The 17,539-nt window shown below is 42.7% G+C and overlaps 1 protein-coding gene across 1 annotated transcript; it reads left to right on the top strand.

Annotated features, from left to right (window-relative positions):
- Positions 1-7,408: 7,408 nt before the first annotated feature.
- On the top strand, positions 7,409-8,545 carry LOC133547617 (uncharacterized). The gene is made up of 2 exons (XM_061893233.1): positions 7,409-8,044; positions 8,155-8,545. The coding sequence occupies exons 1-2, from the start codon at positions 7,441-7,443 to the stop codon at positions 8,181-8,183; spliced, it is 633 nt and encodes a 210-aa protein (XP_061749217.1). The 5' UTR covers positions 7,409-7,440; the 3' UTR covers positions 8,184-8,545.
- Positions 8,546-17,539: the final 8,994 nt, after the last annotated feature.

Below are 17,539 nucleotides of genomic sequence, written 5' to 3'. Positions count from 1 at the left end.
TATTTGTCTATCATTATATATATTGTATTGTTTTACAGCCCAGCCCTATTTTTTTTTTTTTTCAAATTATTATTCTTTCAATTGATTTCGATTTGATGTCTTTTGCAATATATATTGACATCGTTCTATCGCTCAGCTGTATCGGCTTGTTTCCATTTTTTTCATTTTTTTTCTCTGTATGTGTCATGCTATTAAATTGATATAGTTTAACGGCCCAGCCCTTTAGGGATTTTTTCAGAAATAATATTTTTTTAATTGATCTTTGGCGATAATTATTGATATCGTTTTATCGATCAGCCCTATCGGCCTTTTTCCTTTTTTATTCTTTTTTTTTTTTTTTTTACATAAGTTTGGTTTCCTATACACTTATATTCATACACTAAACATGTATTTAATATTCATACTATAAACATGTGTTTATTAATACACTAAACATGTATTTAATATTCATACTATAAATATGTTTTAATATTAATACACTAAACACGTACATTATTTAATATTCATGCATTAAACATATATTTAATATTCATACCATGAACATGTATTTAATATTCATACCATAAATATGTTTTTAATATTCAAACACTAAACATGTAGTTAATATTCATACACTAAACATGTATTTAATATTTATACACCAAACATGTATTTAATATTTATACACCAAACATGTATTTTGATATTCATACTATAAATATTTTTTTAATATTCATACACAATCAATCAATCAATCAATGTTTACTTATATAGCCCTAAATCACTAGTGTCTCAAAGGGCTGCACAAACCACCACGACATCCTCGGTAGGCCCACATAAGGGCAAGGAAAACTCACACCCAGTGGGACATCGGTGACAATAATGACCCAGTGGGACATCGGTGACAATGATGACTATGAGAACCTTGGAGAGGAGGAAAGCAATGGATGTCAAGCGGGTCTAACATGATACTGTGAAAGTTCAATCCACAATGGATACAACACAGTCGCGAGAGTCCAGTCCAAAGCAGATCCAACACAGCAGCGAGAGTCCCGCTCACAGCGGAGCCAGCAGGAAATCATCCCAAGCGGAGGAGGATCAGCAGCGCAGAGATGTCCCCAGCCGATACACAGACAAGCGGTCCATCCTGGGTCCCGACTCTGCACAGCCAGTACGTCATCCATGGCCATGTATTTAATATTTATACTATAAAAATGTTTTTAATATTTATACACTAAACATGTATTTAATATTCATACCATAAATATGTTTTTAATATTCATACACAAAACATGTATTTAATATTTATACTATAAATATGTTTTTAATATTCATACACTAAACATGTATTTAATATTTATACACTAAACAGGTATTTATTATTTATACATTAAACAGTTGTTTAATTAAAATATATACACTAAAGATGTAAACTATTTGAAAGAGAAACATGACTTCAAGTTACAGGAGGTGGTTGAAATAAGAGGTGCGTAAACTGAATTTGTGATCAGGGTATAGGTGTACAAGACATCCAAAATGTTCAAACACTATCGTTATTTGGTTCCTTGTGTATGTGGATAAATCTGGGAAGTTGACATTGTTTTCTTATTATATTTGTACTATCATTCTATGTTTGTATTGGTGCAGGCCTATTAACAAGACCTCACATCATATAAATAGCCGATATATAACCAATTGAAACCATTCCGCTGTGAAGGGGCGTTGGCGAGCCGGTTGCAGTCACAGACCGCGCTGTCTCACACTACAAAGGAACCATAGACAAGGAACGCCTCCTGAAAACGTTCTCCCGCGATGTTATGTGTCACGTGATATGGTGGCGACACTGACGTCGGCTCAGAAGTAGGACACAATTTTTCAACTCCGAACGTATCACGTTAGGTAGCCAGCTCCAGCACACGAGGCAACGTGAACAACTCCAATTAACTACTATCAGTTCAATTTTAGGACTAGATAGAACAATCCCATGATACAAAATAACCTGAGTAGAGTGGAAATAATAGGCTACCTCCTTCAGCGCTGCCTCAGAGCGGTTGTGGTGTTAGACCTGGTTGGGTGGGATTGTAAGATGCGGGGCAGAGAGGAGGAAGGGTAATGGTTGTCAGCTTCATTGGGGTCATCAGGTGGGCACCCTCCTTCACCGGCGTTTCAATGATAGGCCCACGACACCTCCAGAGGGCTCATCGGCAACACCTGGCGTCCCAGGTGAGCCCCCCTCTGCTTTTAACCATTATGTGATGTAGGTCTTACTACATCCCCAGATGGTGTCTCTCCTCTTCACCCACAGCCACCGACTGGCTGTCTCTGCTGCTCCTGAGAGGGCTTTGATGGTGTTTCGCAGGGTTTGGCCACGAAATCCGATGTCCTTAAGCAGCCTGATTGTTGTCTGGCCCACAAAGCCTCTGCAGCCAACTTCCACTGGGCAGACCTTGGCTTTCCATCCATTCTGCTCAGCATCAGCTGCCAGTTTGGTGTACTTAAGGCTTTTGCGTTCGAATGCCTCCTCCACAGCAGCCTCCCAGGGAACCGTGAGTTCTATTATATACACAATACGCAGTGAGGAGGACCAGAGCACAATGTCTGGTCTGAGGTTTGACATGGCTATCTCTGAAGGAAAGCAGAGCTTTTGATCAAGATCCACCGCCATTTTCCAGTCACGAGCCCTTCCGAGCTGGCCTATGTCTGGTGGACTCTGCACCTTCTCGGATGAACTCTCTTGTGGCTGTAGGATGTACTTTTGGCGGGGGCAGGGCATTGATCTTCGCTCTTCTGGCCTCTAACGTGGCTGCTAGGCACTTCAGAACCTGGTTGTGCCGCCAGATGTAGCGCCCTTGTGACAGACTTGTCTTGCAGCCAACGAGAATGTGTTTGAGGTTAGCTGGAGATGGACAGAGGGGGCATGTAGGGTCCTCCCCATACCACTGTTTGAGGTTGGAGGTGGAGGGAAGGACATCATAAGTGGAGCGTAAGATGAAGCTGATGTGAACTGCCTCCATGCCCAACAGCTCCCTCCATGAGAGCCTTCTCCTCTCGACTCCTTCCCAGCTCATCCACTGTCCTTGCTTAACTTGTGAGATAGCCTTTGCACATCTTGCTGCCTGCTCATGCCGACGTACCTCCTCTACAACCAGCCGTCGTCGCTGAGCTGGAGCCGCATTATGCCACACCGGTCTGCTCTCACTAAGGCCAAGGTCTCCTCTTCCCTGCTGCACGAGGCCAATGATGTCTCTGTGCCTAAGATCCTCCTTTGCTTGCAGAGTAGCTGCCGCTGCAGTCCATTTCCTTCCGGTCACCAAGGTAGGAGCTGTTTGGGCAACGCATGGGTCACGAGACTCTGTTAGCGTCATTTCCAGCCTTACCTTTGCACACTTAAACTCCTCTACTAGGCTGGAAACAGGAAGCTCCAGAACACCGCTTCCATACAGTCCGATGTTACTGAAGCATTTGGGAAGACCCAGCCACTTCCTAGCAAATGCACTAACCATCCTCTCCAACTTTTCTACCTTTGTGGTTGGTACGTCATAGATGGTCAGAGGCCACAAAAGCCTGGGTAGCAACCCAAATTGGAGGCACCACAGCTTCAACCGGACAGGGAGCATGGTCTTATCGATGTTTTCAAGGCCAGTTATAGTATCCTGCTTGAGCTGGCCCACCTGCCCCGTGTCCTTGAGGGTGGCATGATACCAACGCCCAAGACTCTTGACAGGCTTCTCAGACACTGTTGGTATAGCCTCCTCACCCACACAGAATCGATGTTCCATCAGCTTCCCCTTCACCACTGAGATGCTTCTGGACTTGCTTGGTTTTATTTCCATCCGGGCCCACTGGATGTTTTCTTGCAGTTTGTTCAGCAGCCGCCTAGCACACGCCTTGGTTGTGGTGAGGATGGTCATATCATCCATATAGGCTCTGATGGGGGGAAGACGAAGACCGGATTTAATCTTTTGACCTCCTACCACCCACTTAGAGGCCCGGATGATGACCTCCATAGCCATTGTAAAAGCAAGAGGTGAGATGGTACACCCTGCCATTATTCCTATTTCGAGTCGCTGCCATGCTGTGGTACACCCACCAGTTGTCAGGCATAGCTGTAGGTCCTGGAAATAGGCTTTGACAAGACCAGTTATGGAATCCGGGACACTGAAATAGTGGAATGCCACCCAGAGGAGATCATGAGGAACTGACCCAAAGGCATTTGCTAGGTCCAAGAACACAACATGGAGGTCTCTTCCACCCTTCTTGGCAGCTTGAATTTGACTCCATATCATGTTCGTGTGCTCCAGGCACCCCGAGAACCCTGGAATCCCTGCTTTTTGCACCGCAGTGTCAATGTATTGGTTCTTTTCCAGGTAGGTGGACAGCCTGTGAGCCACTACACTGAAGAAGATTTTGTCTTCAACATTGAGAAGGCTGATTTGGCGAAACTGGCTGATGTCCACAGAGTCCTTGTCCTTGGGGATCAGGATGCCTCCTGCCCTCCGCCATGCGGTTGGAATTGCTTGTTTCTGCCACACCACCTTCATCAGCCTCCATAGAAAGTGTAAAACCTCTGGAGTTTTCTTATAAAATCGGTATGGAATTCTATTGGGCCCAGGAGAGGATGCCGCTCTAGCTCGTTGTACAATTCTCTCCACCTCACTCCACTTTGGAGGGTTAGTGTCCAGTTGGTGTTCTGGGGACTCTATTGGTGGCATATCAGGTTGGAGAGTTTTTGGTCCGCTCCGCTGGGTGTCAGTGTGGTTCTATTTGAGGTAAGCTTCGAGGTCTTTCTTTGATGTTATGAGTTTGCCACTTTTGTCCTTTGTAAAAAGGCTTTTTGCAAACTTGAAGAAGTTTGATCTAGTTCTCTCCTTCATTTTACGCCTCCTTCTCAGATTCTCAGCTCTCCTCAAGGTTGACAGTCTGTTCCTAATGTCTGCCTGTAGAAGGTTAATTCCCTCTTTTTCCTCCTCTGGAGATCTTTTCCATTGTTTTTTCAGCAGTCTTCTTTCCCTGACTAACCGTTCAATCTCCTGCTGTCTCCTGGACTTTGTCGGTGTAACTATCCTTTTTGTTCTCTCTGCTGTTCCATACCGCTTCACACCATAGCTGTAAATTAGGTCTCCCATTCTCTCCAGCTTTCTGATTGCAGTTCCCTTTAGTTGTCCGAGGAGTTTGCTGATGTCTGTGTCAATTGTCTCCCACTCTCTTTTCTCACAGGATTTTGGCCACAAGATTTTTGGCTTTCGTCCTTGCATCTTAGTCTCTGTTGCAGGCTGTGACAGGTCGGGCACCACTATGCTTTGTTCCTCATCCCCAGCCTGAGCAAGGAGATTGATGTCCTGCAGACTTTGGTTTTGGTCCTGCTGCTGGACTTCATTCGACTTATTCGACTTGCTTCGTAAGAAGTAGCGGTCAATGCGAGGTTCCTTTTGCTCTGGCATCAAACACTTTTTCAAGCCTTGGTGTCTTCTTAGGCCTGCATAGGATGTTACCTTGGTCCAGCCACACCTGCAATTCCGGAGCTCAAATCCTGGAGTAGGTATTATAGGCTCAGGTATCTTGTTGATCATCATTCTCATCGTCTTTGCCGTTCCGGGGTCAGTTGCCGTGTAGTCTGCCGGTGAGTCATCATCCTCCCCCGCTCTCGCTGACTCTAGGGGTATTTTCTTCAGTGAGCGTTTCGTAGCCAGAAAAGGGCAGGACTTGTACACTACTAGTGTACAAATTAGAAGTGAAGAGAATGGCGGCCATTGTCGACGTCGTTTACATTGCCAGCGACAAAAGGAATCAAAAGGAGGGAGTCTCACAGCAAAGTGCATGTTGTCAGAAAGGTAGGATTTTTTTTATTATCATTATTCAGATAGTTAACAGGAATGTTTTCACTAGCCTATTGTCCCTACTTGTGACCGTGTCAGCTTTTCACTGTTAGCTATTGCATTGTGTTAAACATAACATCACGCATACCTGATTGAACATTTACGTAGTCAAAGAAACCATCAGCTGCTCAGGGAGTCATGGTCATAAATAGATAAATAAATGGGTTGTACTTGTATGGCGCTTTTCTACCTTCAAGGTACTCAAAGCGCTTTGACACTACTTCCACATTTACCCATTCACACACACATTCACACACTGACGGAGGGAGCTGCCATGCAAGGCGCCAACCAGCACCCATCAGGAGCAAGGGTGAAGTGTCTTGCTCAGGACACAACGGACGTGACGAGGTTGGTACTAGGTGGGATTTGAACCAGGGACCCTCGGGTTGCGCACGGCCACTCTATCCCACTGCGCCACGCCGTCGTCATACTATGTTTGATTTGAGGTTTGTTAAGATTGTATATATCCACGCTCTTACTCAGTGACTGTGTTATAGAGCTAGGATGTTGTAGCGCATGTTATCCCCTTGAGGGCGCTCTGGTACTGTGTAGTGTTTAACACAGAAGCAGTTGTGTGTTCAACAGAAGAAGAGAATAAAAGTCTCCTCGGTGAGAGGACGTTGATGTTCAAGACTCGTTGAAAGTGTCGTTCATGTGCACGCATAAAGAACTCTGTTAAGCTCAAACACCTTAACAGGTTATGGGCCCAGCAACCCCAGGAACGCCAGGAACTGCAGCAACCCCAGGAACCGCAGTAATTCCAGGAACCGCAGTGATTCCAGCCAACTCAAGCAAACAAGGCAAGGTAGCGTTGAGTCGACGCACGGACACAGAAGCCAAGGAAGTTTGCAGGTGTGGACTTGAGCTAACAGAGGAGAACTACTTGACCAAGGATAAAGGTAATGCAAACGTGAAGTATTACACGGAGCATTAAAGGGACTTTAGCCAATGAAGTAGCGTGTACTCTCGAAGAAGAAGTAACCGCGGCAAAGTTTGAGCTAATTAGCATAGCACAGTGCTAAAGTGCGGAGCTTGAACAAAAATGGCGGCTCGTACTACTGGAGCAGTATCCCCGCAACTGTACTTCGATGGATCCGAAAGCAAGTATGACCTTTGGGAAGCAAGGTTTTTGGGACACTTACATATTTTAAAGTTGAAAGACACTGTTCTAAATGAACCAGTTGGAGAAGAGCAAGCAGCAGCGGACAGAATAAAGAATCCAGACTGCTATGCAGAGCTCATAAGGTTGATTGATGATAAAAGCCTGTCTTTAATTAAATGGGTTGTACTTGTATAGCGCTTTTCTACCTTCAAGGTACTCAAAGCGCTTTGACACTACTTCCACATTTACCCATTCACACACACATTCACACACTGATGGAGGGAGCTGCCAGGCAAGGCGCCAACCAGCACCCATCAGGAGCAAGGGTGAAGTGTCTTGCTCAGGACACAACGGACGTGATGAGGTTGGTACTAGGTGGGATTTGAACCAGGGACCCTCGGGTTGCGCACGGCCACTCTTCCACTGCGCCACGCCGTCCGTATTAGACATGATGCTACATACGATGGAAGGAAAGCACTGAAAATGCTGAGGGAGCACTACTCAGGAAAAAGCAAGCCACGAATAATCAACCTGTACACGTCCTTGACAAAACTACGGAAAGCAGATAGAGAGTCGACTACGGACTACATCATCAGAGCAGAAAACCTGATTACAGCACTTCGTGATGCCGGTGAGACTCTCAGTGATAGTCTGATCATAGCCATGATTCTTGGAGGACTTCCTGACGCTTACAAGCCATTAGCTGTACATGTAACACAAAACGAAGACAATGTGACATTTACAGATTTCAAAAGGAGATTACGTATTTACGAAGAGTCAGAGGAAATTAGTACTGCTGAGCCAACAGACAATGTGATGAAAATGTTCACAAAACAGGATAGAAATATCCAGAAGACGTACACCAGCAGCACTCAAAGTAGAAGTGGAGATGAAGATCTGACATGTTTCAAATGTGGATTAAAAGGACACAGAGCAAGAAATTGTATCCGAAAAGTGTGGTGCAACTTTTGTAAGAGCAACACACACCAAGAAACCATATGCAAAAAGAAAGATAAACGAGACAATGTCAAAAAGGTTACTGATGAACATTCCAGTGATTACCTCTTCAAAGCAGCACAAGAAGAAAGTGAGTCAGCACCCAAAATAAAGATGAAAGGCATTATGGTGGATGCAGGAGCGACATCCCACATTGTAAATGATGTGGATAACTTTACAAGCTTTGACAACACCTTTCAGCCAGAGACTCATTCAGTGGAACTAGCTGATGGGACAAGATGCAGTGGAATGGCCCAAGGAAGAGGAACAGCTACGATACATCTAATGGATAGCAATGGACGACAGCACAGGGCACAACTACAAAACGCTCTGTACATGCCCTCCTATCCCCACAACATCTTTTCAGTGGCGAGAGCAGCCGACGGAGGAGCAACCATAACTTTCAAGAAAGGACAGAGCCACATGACCACTAAAGATGGTAACAGATTTAAAATACACGAACATGAGAAGCTGTATTATCTACCAACTGTTGATGCAAATGAAGATCAGTGTAAAGTTTGTCATGACGTACAAACCTGGCACGAGATTCTAGGACACTACAACTATGACGATGTAATCAAACTCCAAACTGTGGTCAAAGGTATGGTAATTAAGGGAAATGTTAAGCCGGATCAGCCATCACACGGTCCATCCCTTGTCGTGGGGTGGTGGCTTGAGTGCCTCCGTGACCCGGAGAGCTATGCCAGCGGGTGCGCATGCACCTAGTAGGGACTCCCATGCTGGACAGGTCAAAGGGTAGAGGTGAGACGAATTGGACCACCTCGCCCAGAGGTTAAATGGGTTGGCGTAGGGCCAACAACCCTACCCGTCAAAAATATATATGTTACAGAAGCATCAATTACGACTCAAAAGCAATACGACTTGGGAAAGGAAGGGCTTCCACATAGGAGGTCAATGACGCAGAGCAGTGAAAGCCGAGAGGAAGCTGCAAGGCTGATCCCCCTTCTAACTCCCAGGAAGCACACCAACATCGCCACATGGAACGTCAGGACTATGTATGAAACAGGGAAGACAGCACAGGTCGCACAGGAGATGAGAAATTACAACATCTCTCTCCTGGGGCTATGTGAGACAAGGTGGCTACAGGCAGGACAGCTGCGACTAACATCAGGAGAGATGGTGTTATATTCTGGCCACACCGAAGATGGCGCACCGCACACGGAAGGGGTGGCGCTGATGCTGGCCCCACAGGCACAGCGTTCTCTCATTGGATGGGAACCAGTAAACCCACGAATTATCACCGCCACATTTGCCACCAAGAAGAACAACATCAATTTGAGCATCATCCAATGTTATGCCCCAACAAACGATGCTGAAGAGGAGAGGAAAGACGAATTCTACGATCAACTACAGTATGTGCTAGCCAGACAGAAAGCAAAGGATATCACCATTCTCATGGGCGACTTCAATGCCAAGATTGGAGCCGACAACACGGGCTATGAAGACATCATGGGAGCACAGGGATTGGGGCAGATGAATGAAAACGGAGAGCGCTTAGCAGACCTTTGCTCACTCAACCAAATGGTAATCGGAGGCAGCATCTTCCCCCACAAAAGGATCCACAAAGCCACCTGGAGATCCCCAGATCACATCACAGAGAACCAAATAGATCATATCTGCATCTGTAGAAAGTTCCGAAGATCATGCCAAGATGTGCGGGTAAAAAGAGGTGCGGATGTAGCATCAGATCATCACCTCTTGATAATGAGTGCAAAGCTACGACTGAAGAAGCACTCCACAACCACCAGCGGAAGAATGCGATACAACGTGGGGCTTCTCAAGAATAAAGAAGTGCAGACAAAATTCCAGATCAACCTTTCGAACAGATACCATCAGCTACAGATACTGGAAGAAGACATTGACACTGACATGGAGACAAGATGGCAACACACAAAGAAGTTGTGGAAGGACACATGTGAAGAAGTACTGGGGAAAAAGGAGACAAAACACAAAGAATGGCTATCCATGGAGACACATCAGAAGCTGAAAGAAAGGAAGGAGAAGAAAGACCAATTGAACACGAGTACCACAAGACTGGCGAAAGCAAGGGCACAGAAGAACTACACAAAAGCCAATAAAGAGGTGAAGAGAAGCATCAGAAAGGACAAACGAGATCATATAGACAATCTGGCCAAACAAGCGGAAATGGCAGCTGGTCAAGGCAACCTGAGAGACCTCTATATGATAACTAAAAAGTTAGCAGGCAAATTCCAACAGACTGACAAGCCAGTGAAGGACAAGAATGGAAAACCACTCACAACAAATGAAGATCAGCGAAGACGTTGGGCAGAACACTTCAGTGAGATACTGAACCAACCTATCCCAGCAGACCCACCAGATATTCCACCAGCGGAGGCAGTACTACCAATTAGCTCATGTAAGCCCAGCAAAGCAGAGATCATGAAAGCGATCACTTCCATGAAGGATGGGAAAGCTGCAGGACCAGATGGAATACCAGCAGAAGCTATCAAAGCTGACCTAAAGACTGCTGTCAATATGCTGCACAGCCTTTTTTCAAAGATCTGGGAGGAAGAGACAATCCCAGAAGACTGGAGAGAGGGAACCCTCATCAAGATCCCAAAAAAGGGTGATCTCACCAGCTGCAACAACTACAGAGGAATAACCCTGCTTTCAGTCCCAGGAAAAATTCTCAACCGCATACTACTGGACAGGATGAGCAAAGCTGTGGACCCTTTCCTGAGAGACCAGCAAGCCGGATTCCGAAGCAACAGATCCTGCACAGACCAGATCTGCACTCTCCGCATCATTGTGGAACAATCTATTGAATGGAACTCTTCCCTATATGTACATTTCGTAGACTATGAAAAAGCCTTCGACAGTGTGGACAGGGAGACACTGTGGAAACTACTGCGGCACTACGGGATTCCAGAGAAAATCATCAGCCTGATTCAGAAAACCTACCAAGGAATGACATGCAAGGTGCTACATGCAGGCCAAGTGTCTGATAGTTTTGAGGTCAGGACCGGAGTTCGGCAAGGATGCCTCCTATCACCCTTCATGTTCCTATTAGTTATTGACTGGATCATGAAGAACACAACATCAGGAAAGAAAAACGGTATTCAGTGGACCCTGTGGACGCAACTGGATGACTTAGACTTCGCAGACGACCTGGCGCTCCTCTCGCACAACCACAGGCAGATGCAGGAAAAGACCACCGAATTGGTCAAGACATCTCTAGGCGTAGGGCTAAGGATAAACAGGAAGAAGACCAACATAATGAAGTTTAATAACTTGACCAACAATCCAATAGTAATAGAAGAGGAAATTATCCAGGAAATAGACTCCTTCACCTACTTGGGCAGCATCGTGGATAAACAGGGTGGCACCGACAAAGATGTAACAGCAAGAATTGGAAAAGCAAGAGCAGCCTTCATCATCCTGAAGAGCATCTGGTCCTCCAAGGAGATATCTATGACAACCAAAGTCCGGATCTTCAATTCAAACATAAAATCCGTCCTTCTCTACGGCTCTGAAACGTGGAGGATGACAAAGAAGACCGTACAAAGGTTACAAACGTTTATTAACAGTTGTCTGAAGAGGATTTTCAGGATTTGGTGGCCAAACAAAATCAGCAACGAGGAACTCTGGAGGAAAGGGAATCAGGAGCCAGTGGAGAAACAAATACTAAGGAGAAAGTGGGGTTGGGTTGGGCACACCCTTAGGAAACCAGCAACTACCATCACACGGCAAGCCTTGACGTGGAACCCACAGGGAAAGAGGAAGAGGGGACGGCCTAAAAACACCTGGAGGCGGGACTCTGAGGCGGAGCTGAAGAGGTTGGGAATCAGCTGGGGAGAGGCGGAAAGGACAGCCCAAAACCGTGCTGCATGGAGAGGAGTCATTGATGGCCTATGCTCCATTGGGAGCGATGGGCCTAAGTAAGTAAGTAAGCCGGATCAGATGTGTGACATATGTACAAAAGGCAAGTTTACCCAAACGAGAAATAGGGAGCTAGATGCTAAAGCAAATAAACCCCTGGAGTTAATCCATACAGACCTAGCAGGACCAATGAAAACTGAGAGCATAGAAGGACACAAATACGCACAATGTTTCACAGATGACTATTCAGGTGCTGTATTAGTATATTTCCTTAAGTCAAAAAGTGATACAGTTACTGCAACAGAAAAGTTCTTAGCAGATGTAGCACCCTTTGGAGATGTAAAGTGTATACGTTCAGACAACGGCACTGAGTTTACAAACAGAGAGTTCCAAATGTTACTAACAAAGAACAAAATAAGACATGAGACGTCAGCGCCTTATTCGCCACACCAAAATGGCACAGCAGAGAGAGGATGGCGAACACTGTTTGACATGGCTAGATGCTTACTGATAGAAAGCAAACTACCAAACTATTTGTGGAACTATGCCATTCAAACAGCAGCTCATGTTAGAAACAGGTGTTACAATAGAAAACAGCATATGAGTTACTTTCAGGAAAAGTACCAAATGTGTCACAAATGCAAACATTTGGGTCTACATGTTTTAGTTACAAACAAGAAAAAGGAAAACTAGACTCCAAAAGTGAACAGGGCATTTTCATAGGATATGATAAAAACAGCCCAGCATTCCTTGTATATTATCCAGAAATGGAAAAAGTCCAAAAGATCAGATTGGTGAAATTCGCAACCAAAACAAGTGTAGAGAGAGAGACACAAACTTTAGAGCCATACGCAGGACATGACATTGGAAACAGAGACAATGCAGTCTGTGACAGTGACCAGAAGGATGAGGACAGAGTTCAACCTGAAAACAAAACTGAGGATTTAAATGAGCAGGAAGATGTGGAACAGTCAGCGGCAAATGCCGAAACAGAAATCAGAAAGAATCCATTCAGAGTAAAACAAAAGCCATCTTATTTACAAGATTATGAGACTGATGATTCATTGGACAGATTACAAACATGCGTTGATTTCTGTTATCGAGCAGTTTGTGACATTCCAGAAACTTATCAGGAAGCCGTGTTATCATCCGAGTCAATGCACTGGAAAAACGCCATGAATGAGGAGATGAAGTCACTAGTGGAAAATGACACATTCCAGTTGACTGACTTACCACCAGCTAAGCGAGCTTTAAAAGCTAAGTGGGTTTATGCACTCAAAACAGACATAGATGGATCTAATAAATTTAAGGCAAGATTTGTTGCTAAAGGATACGACCAGAGAGCAGGAACTGATTACGACGAGACGTTTTCACTGACAGCTGACATGTTAAGTGTAAGAATTGTCATGCAAAAGGCGGCACAGGAGGACTTAATCTTACATCAGATGGACGTGAAGACCGCGTATCTACACGCACCCATCGACTGCGAAATCTATTTAGAACAACCACAAGGTTACGAGAAAAACTCTAACACAGGTGAAAAACTGGTATGTAAACTAAACAAATCATTGTATGGACTCAAACAGTCGGGCAGGAACTGGAATACAGTGCTACACACTCATTTATGTGAAAATGACTTTGTGCAAAATGATGCAGATCATTGTGTATATACAAGAGAAAGATATGGTCAAAAGGTCATTCTTATTATTTGGGTAGATGACCTTATTTTAGCTACCTCAAGTGAAAAATCAATGCAGGATGTCAAAAGAATGTTAACTCAGAGATTCAAAATGAAGGATTTGGGAACCCTAAAACATTTCTTAGGAATAGACTTTGAACAAACACATGGACTAGTCAAAATGTCACAAGAGAGATATCTGAAAACGGTTTTACAAAGGTTTGATATGGAAAATTGTAAACCAAGAGAAACTTGATTATGCAGAAAATGTTGAAACGTTGAAACAACCAAGACAGTACAGAGAAGCAGGGGGAAGTTTAATTTACTTATCAACATGCACTCGACCTGACATAAGCTTTGTTGTGAGTAAACTATCTCAACACTTTAATGAACCTACTATGGAACATTGGAATACAGTGAAACATGTATTCAGATACCTAAAAGGTACATCAGAACAAGGACTTCACTTCAAGAAGAATGTAACTGAAAGACTCGGTCTGACAGTTTACTGTGATGCAAGTTGGGCATCAAATGAAACAGACAGACGTAGCACATCAGGCTATTGTGCAACTTTGTGTGGAGGCACTTCATTCATTTCATGGAAGACAAGAAAACAACCAACAGTAGCTCTTTCTACTTGTGAAGCAGAATACATTTCTTTAGCTTCAGCTATACAGGAGTGTCTTTACATTGAACAGCTACTAAAAGGACTTGATAACTATCAATATGTTAAAACAAAAGTGTACGAAGACAATCAGGGTACGATTGCACTCACTAAAAATCCTGTTAACAAACAAAGATGCAAACACATTGATGTGAAATACCACTTCATAAGAGACATTGTTGCTACTGGTAGGGTAATACTGGAATATTGTCCTACAGAACAAATGGTTGCTGATATTCTGACAAAACCAGCTACTAAACAGAAGTTGAAATGTTTCTCACAGAATATGTTTGGCATGTTGGGATGAAGACTTGAAGGATAAATCCTAACAAAACAGGATGATGGAAAATGTTCTTAAAATATTGTTTAACACAGTGAGCTAATAGCGAGTGGGGGTGTTAAGATTGTATATATCCACGCTCTTACTCAGTGACTGTTATAGAGCTAGGATGTTGTAGCGCATGTTATCCCCTTGAGGGCGCTCTGGTACTGTGTAGTGTTTAACACAGAAGCAGTTGTGTGTTCAACAGAAGAAGAGAATAAAAGTCTCCTCGGTGAGAGGACGTTGATGTTCAAGACTCGTTGAAAGTGTCGTTCATGTGCACGCATAAAGAACTCTGTTAAGCTCAAACACCTTAACATCTATATTTGTTTTGGCGGTTAAGCATAAGCTGTAGTGTGACTGGATGGAGATGGAAGGGGATAGTGACGGGATGTATGAGGAAGGTATGGACATGGATAGGACTAGAGGGGAGAGAGGAAAGAAGGGGAGAGGAGGTCATGAAGGAAAGTCGAGTGCTAAAAGAGTGCACGAAAACGAGGAAAATGTTGATAAGAGGAAAAGGGTTATGGTAGATAGTTATAAAATAATTTATACATTTAAATCAAATCAAGATATGAATGACATTAGTTTGATGACACTGTTTCATATAGTTTATGAAATAGTTCATGCAATCTACAGAATAAATAAAGCGGGAGGTGTGGTAACCAGAGGTGGGTAGTAACGCGCTACATTTACTCCGTTACATTTACTTGAGTAACTTTTGGGATAAATTGTACTTCTATGAGTAGTTTTTATGCAACATACTTTTACTTTTACTTGAGTATATTTATAGAGAAGAAACGCTACTTTTACTCCGTTCCATTTATCTACATTCAGCTCGCTACTCGCTACTTTTTTTTATCGATCTTTTAATGTTTATTTTGGTTAATGACAGAGCTTCAAAGTAGGAACTACGCATGCCTGCGTTTCACCAATCACATGCAGTCACTGGTGACCTTGGACCAATCAAACAGAGCCAGGCGGTCACATGACCGTGATACGTAAAACCCGACTTAAACGTGTTGACAAACTTATTGGGGTGTTACCATTTACTGGTCAATTGTACGGAATATGTACTGTACTGTGCAATCTAATAATACAAGTTTCAATCAATCAATCAAAAGTGTAAAGGAAAAAAGACACTTTTTATTTCAACCGTACTTCCCGTCAAAAGCCTAAAGACTGATCGCACAGTTCCTGTCTTCACAATAAAAGCGCCGCCCCATCGCGCCTGCGCTAACAAAATAAGAGTCTCCGAAAGCCAGCGCAAACAAGCCAGCAAGCCACGGAGTTTGCCGCCAATGTATTTCTTGTCAAGTGTATAAAAACAAATATGGAAGCTGGACAAATAAGATGCCAAAAACCAACGACTTTCATGTGGTATTAGACAGAAAAGAGGAACTTTTTTTCTCCTCCATTTGAAAACTTGGACATCTGATTCCAATCAATGCAAGTCATCAGAATCAGGTAATACACCAACTTATATTCTTGTTTTTCATGAAAGATAGGAATCTATATGTTAAACATGCATGTATATTCATTAAAACACCTTCAACATGTGAACAAAAACGGCAAAATGAATAAATATAGATTATATACTGTATATATAAATGTATGTATATATATATATATATATATATATATATATATATATATATATATATATATACATATATATATGATATGTGTGTGTATAAATGGTTTGTGTGTGTATGTATGATATGTGTGTGTATAAATGGTTTGTGTGTGTATGTATGATATGTGTGTGTATAAATGGTTTGTGTGTGTATGTATGATATGTGTGTGTATAAATGATATGTGTGTGTATGTATATGTATATATGAGGTATATCACCTCGACTTGGTCATTTATTAAATAATTGATTGAGGATGAAAAACTTATTGGGGTGTTACCATTTAGTGGTCAATTGTATGGAATATGTACTGTACTGTGCTATCTACTAATACAAGTTTCAATCAATCAATCAATCAATCAATCAATCAAATCAATGAATGCCTACTGAAGCTATGGTGCTGTTAAGTTATTGTGGCTCGATGTGCCATTTTTAATTGTATTTTAATGTACTATTATTTAATATATAATATTGTTTTAGTTGCTTAAGAGATATTCCTGGCTCTGAATTTGCTCATTGCTATTTTTATGTTTTTGTGCATTATTTGTTGCCGTCATAATTAAACAAACAGGTTACTCATCAGTTACTCAGTACTTGAGTAGTTTTTTTCACAACATACTTTTTACTTTTACTCAAGTAAATATTTGGGTGACTACTCCTTACTTTTACTTGAGTAATAAATCTCTAAAGTAACAGTACTCTTACTTGAGTACAATTTCTGGCTACTCTACCCACCTCTGGTGGTAAAATTTCTCTGGGTTCCTGCTCATGTAGGAGTTGAGGGAAATGAGTTAGCTGATAGATACGCAAAACAAGCAAGCACTAAAACAGAAGTAAACATGGAGATAAAGCACAGTAAAGAAGAAGTGAAGAGCATCATTAAGATAGAACACAATAAAAAGTGGCAGGATAATTGGAATAAGGAAACAAAAGGTAGAGAGTTTTACAAAGTCCAGAGGAGAGTAGGTGTAATGAGAGGAGGAATAGAAATAGGAAAGAAGAAGACATTATTACTAGAATGAGATTAGGACATACTTATCTAAATAGTTCACTAAAATTGATAGGCAAACATAATACAGGGCTGTGTGATTTTTGCCATCAAATAGAGAATGTTGACCATGTTTTAATACAATGTAGGAAATACAATAGAGAAAGAGAAATACTGGAAAATAAGTTAGCAAAAGAAAATATTAGGTTAGAAGTGGGAAGTATATTAGGATTGCATTCAGAACACATAGGATATAAAGCAATATAAACATATTTAAAAAACACTGGGTTGAATAAAAGAATATAGAGTAGGGATCCACCTCGGTCCAAACTCCATTACAGTAGGTGGCGCTAATGCACACCACAAGGTTGCTTGCCAACCGACATAAAAAAAAACAAAAGAAGAAGAAGATGTATGCTTCGTTCAATCGAACGAATCGT

This window comes from Nerophis ophidion, unplaced genomic scaffold (genome assembly GCF_033978795.1).
Source record: "Nerophis ophidion isolate RoL-2023_Sa unplaced genomic scaffold, RoL_Noph_v1.0 HiC_scaffold_136, whole genome shotgun sequence".
Taxonomy (NCBI): Eukaryota; Metazoa; Chordata; class Actinopteri; order Syngnathiformes; family Syngnathidae; genus Nerophis; species Nerophis ophidion.
This window is presented reverse-complemented; position numbering and strand designations above follow the sequence as displayed.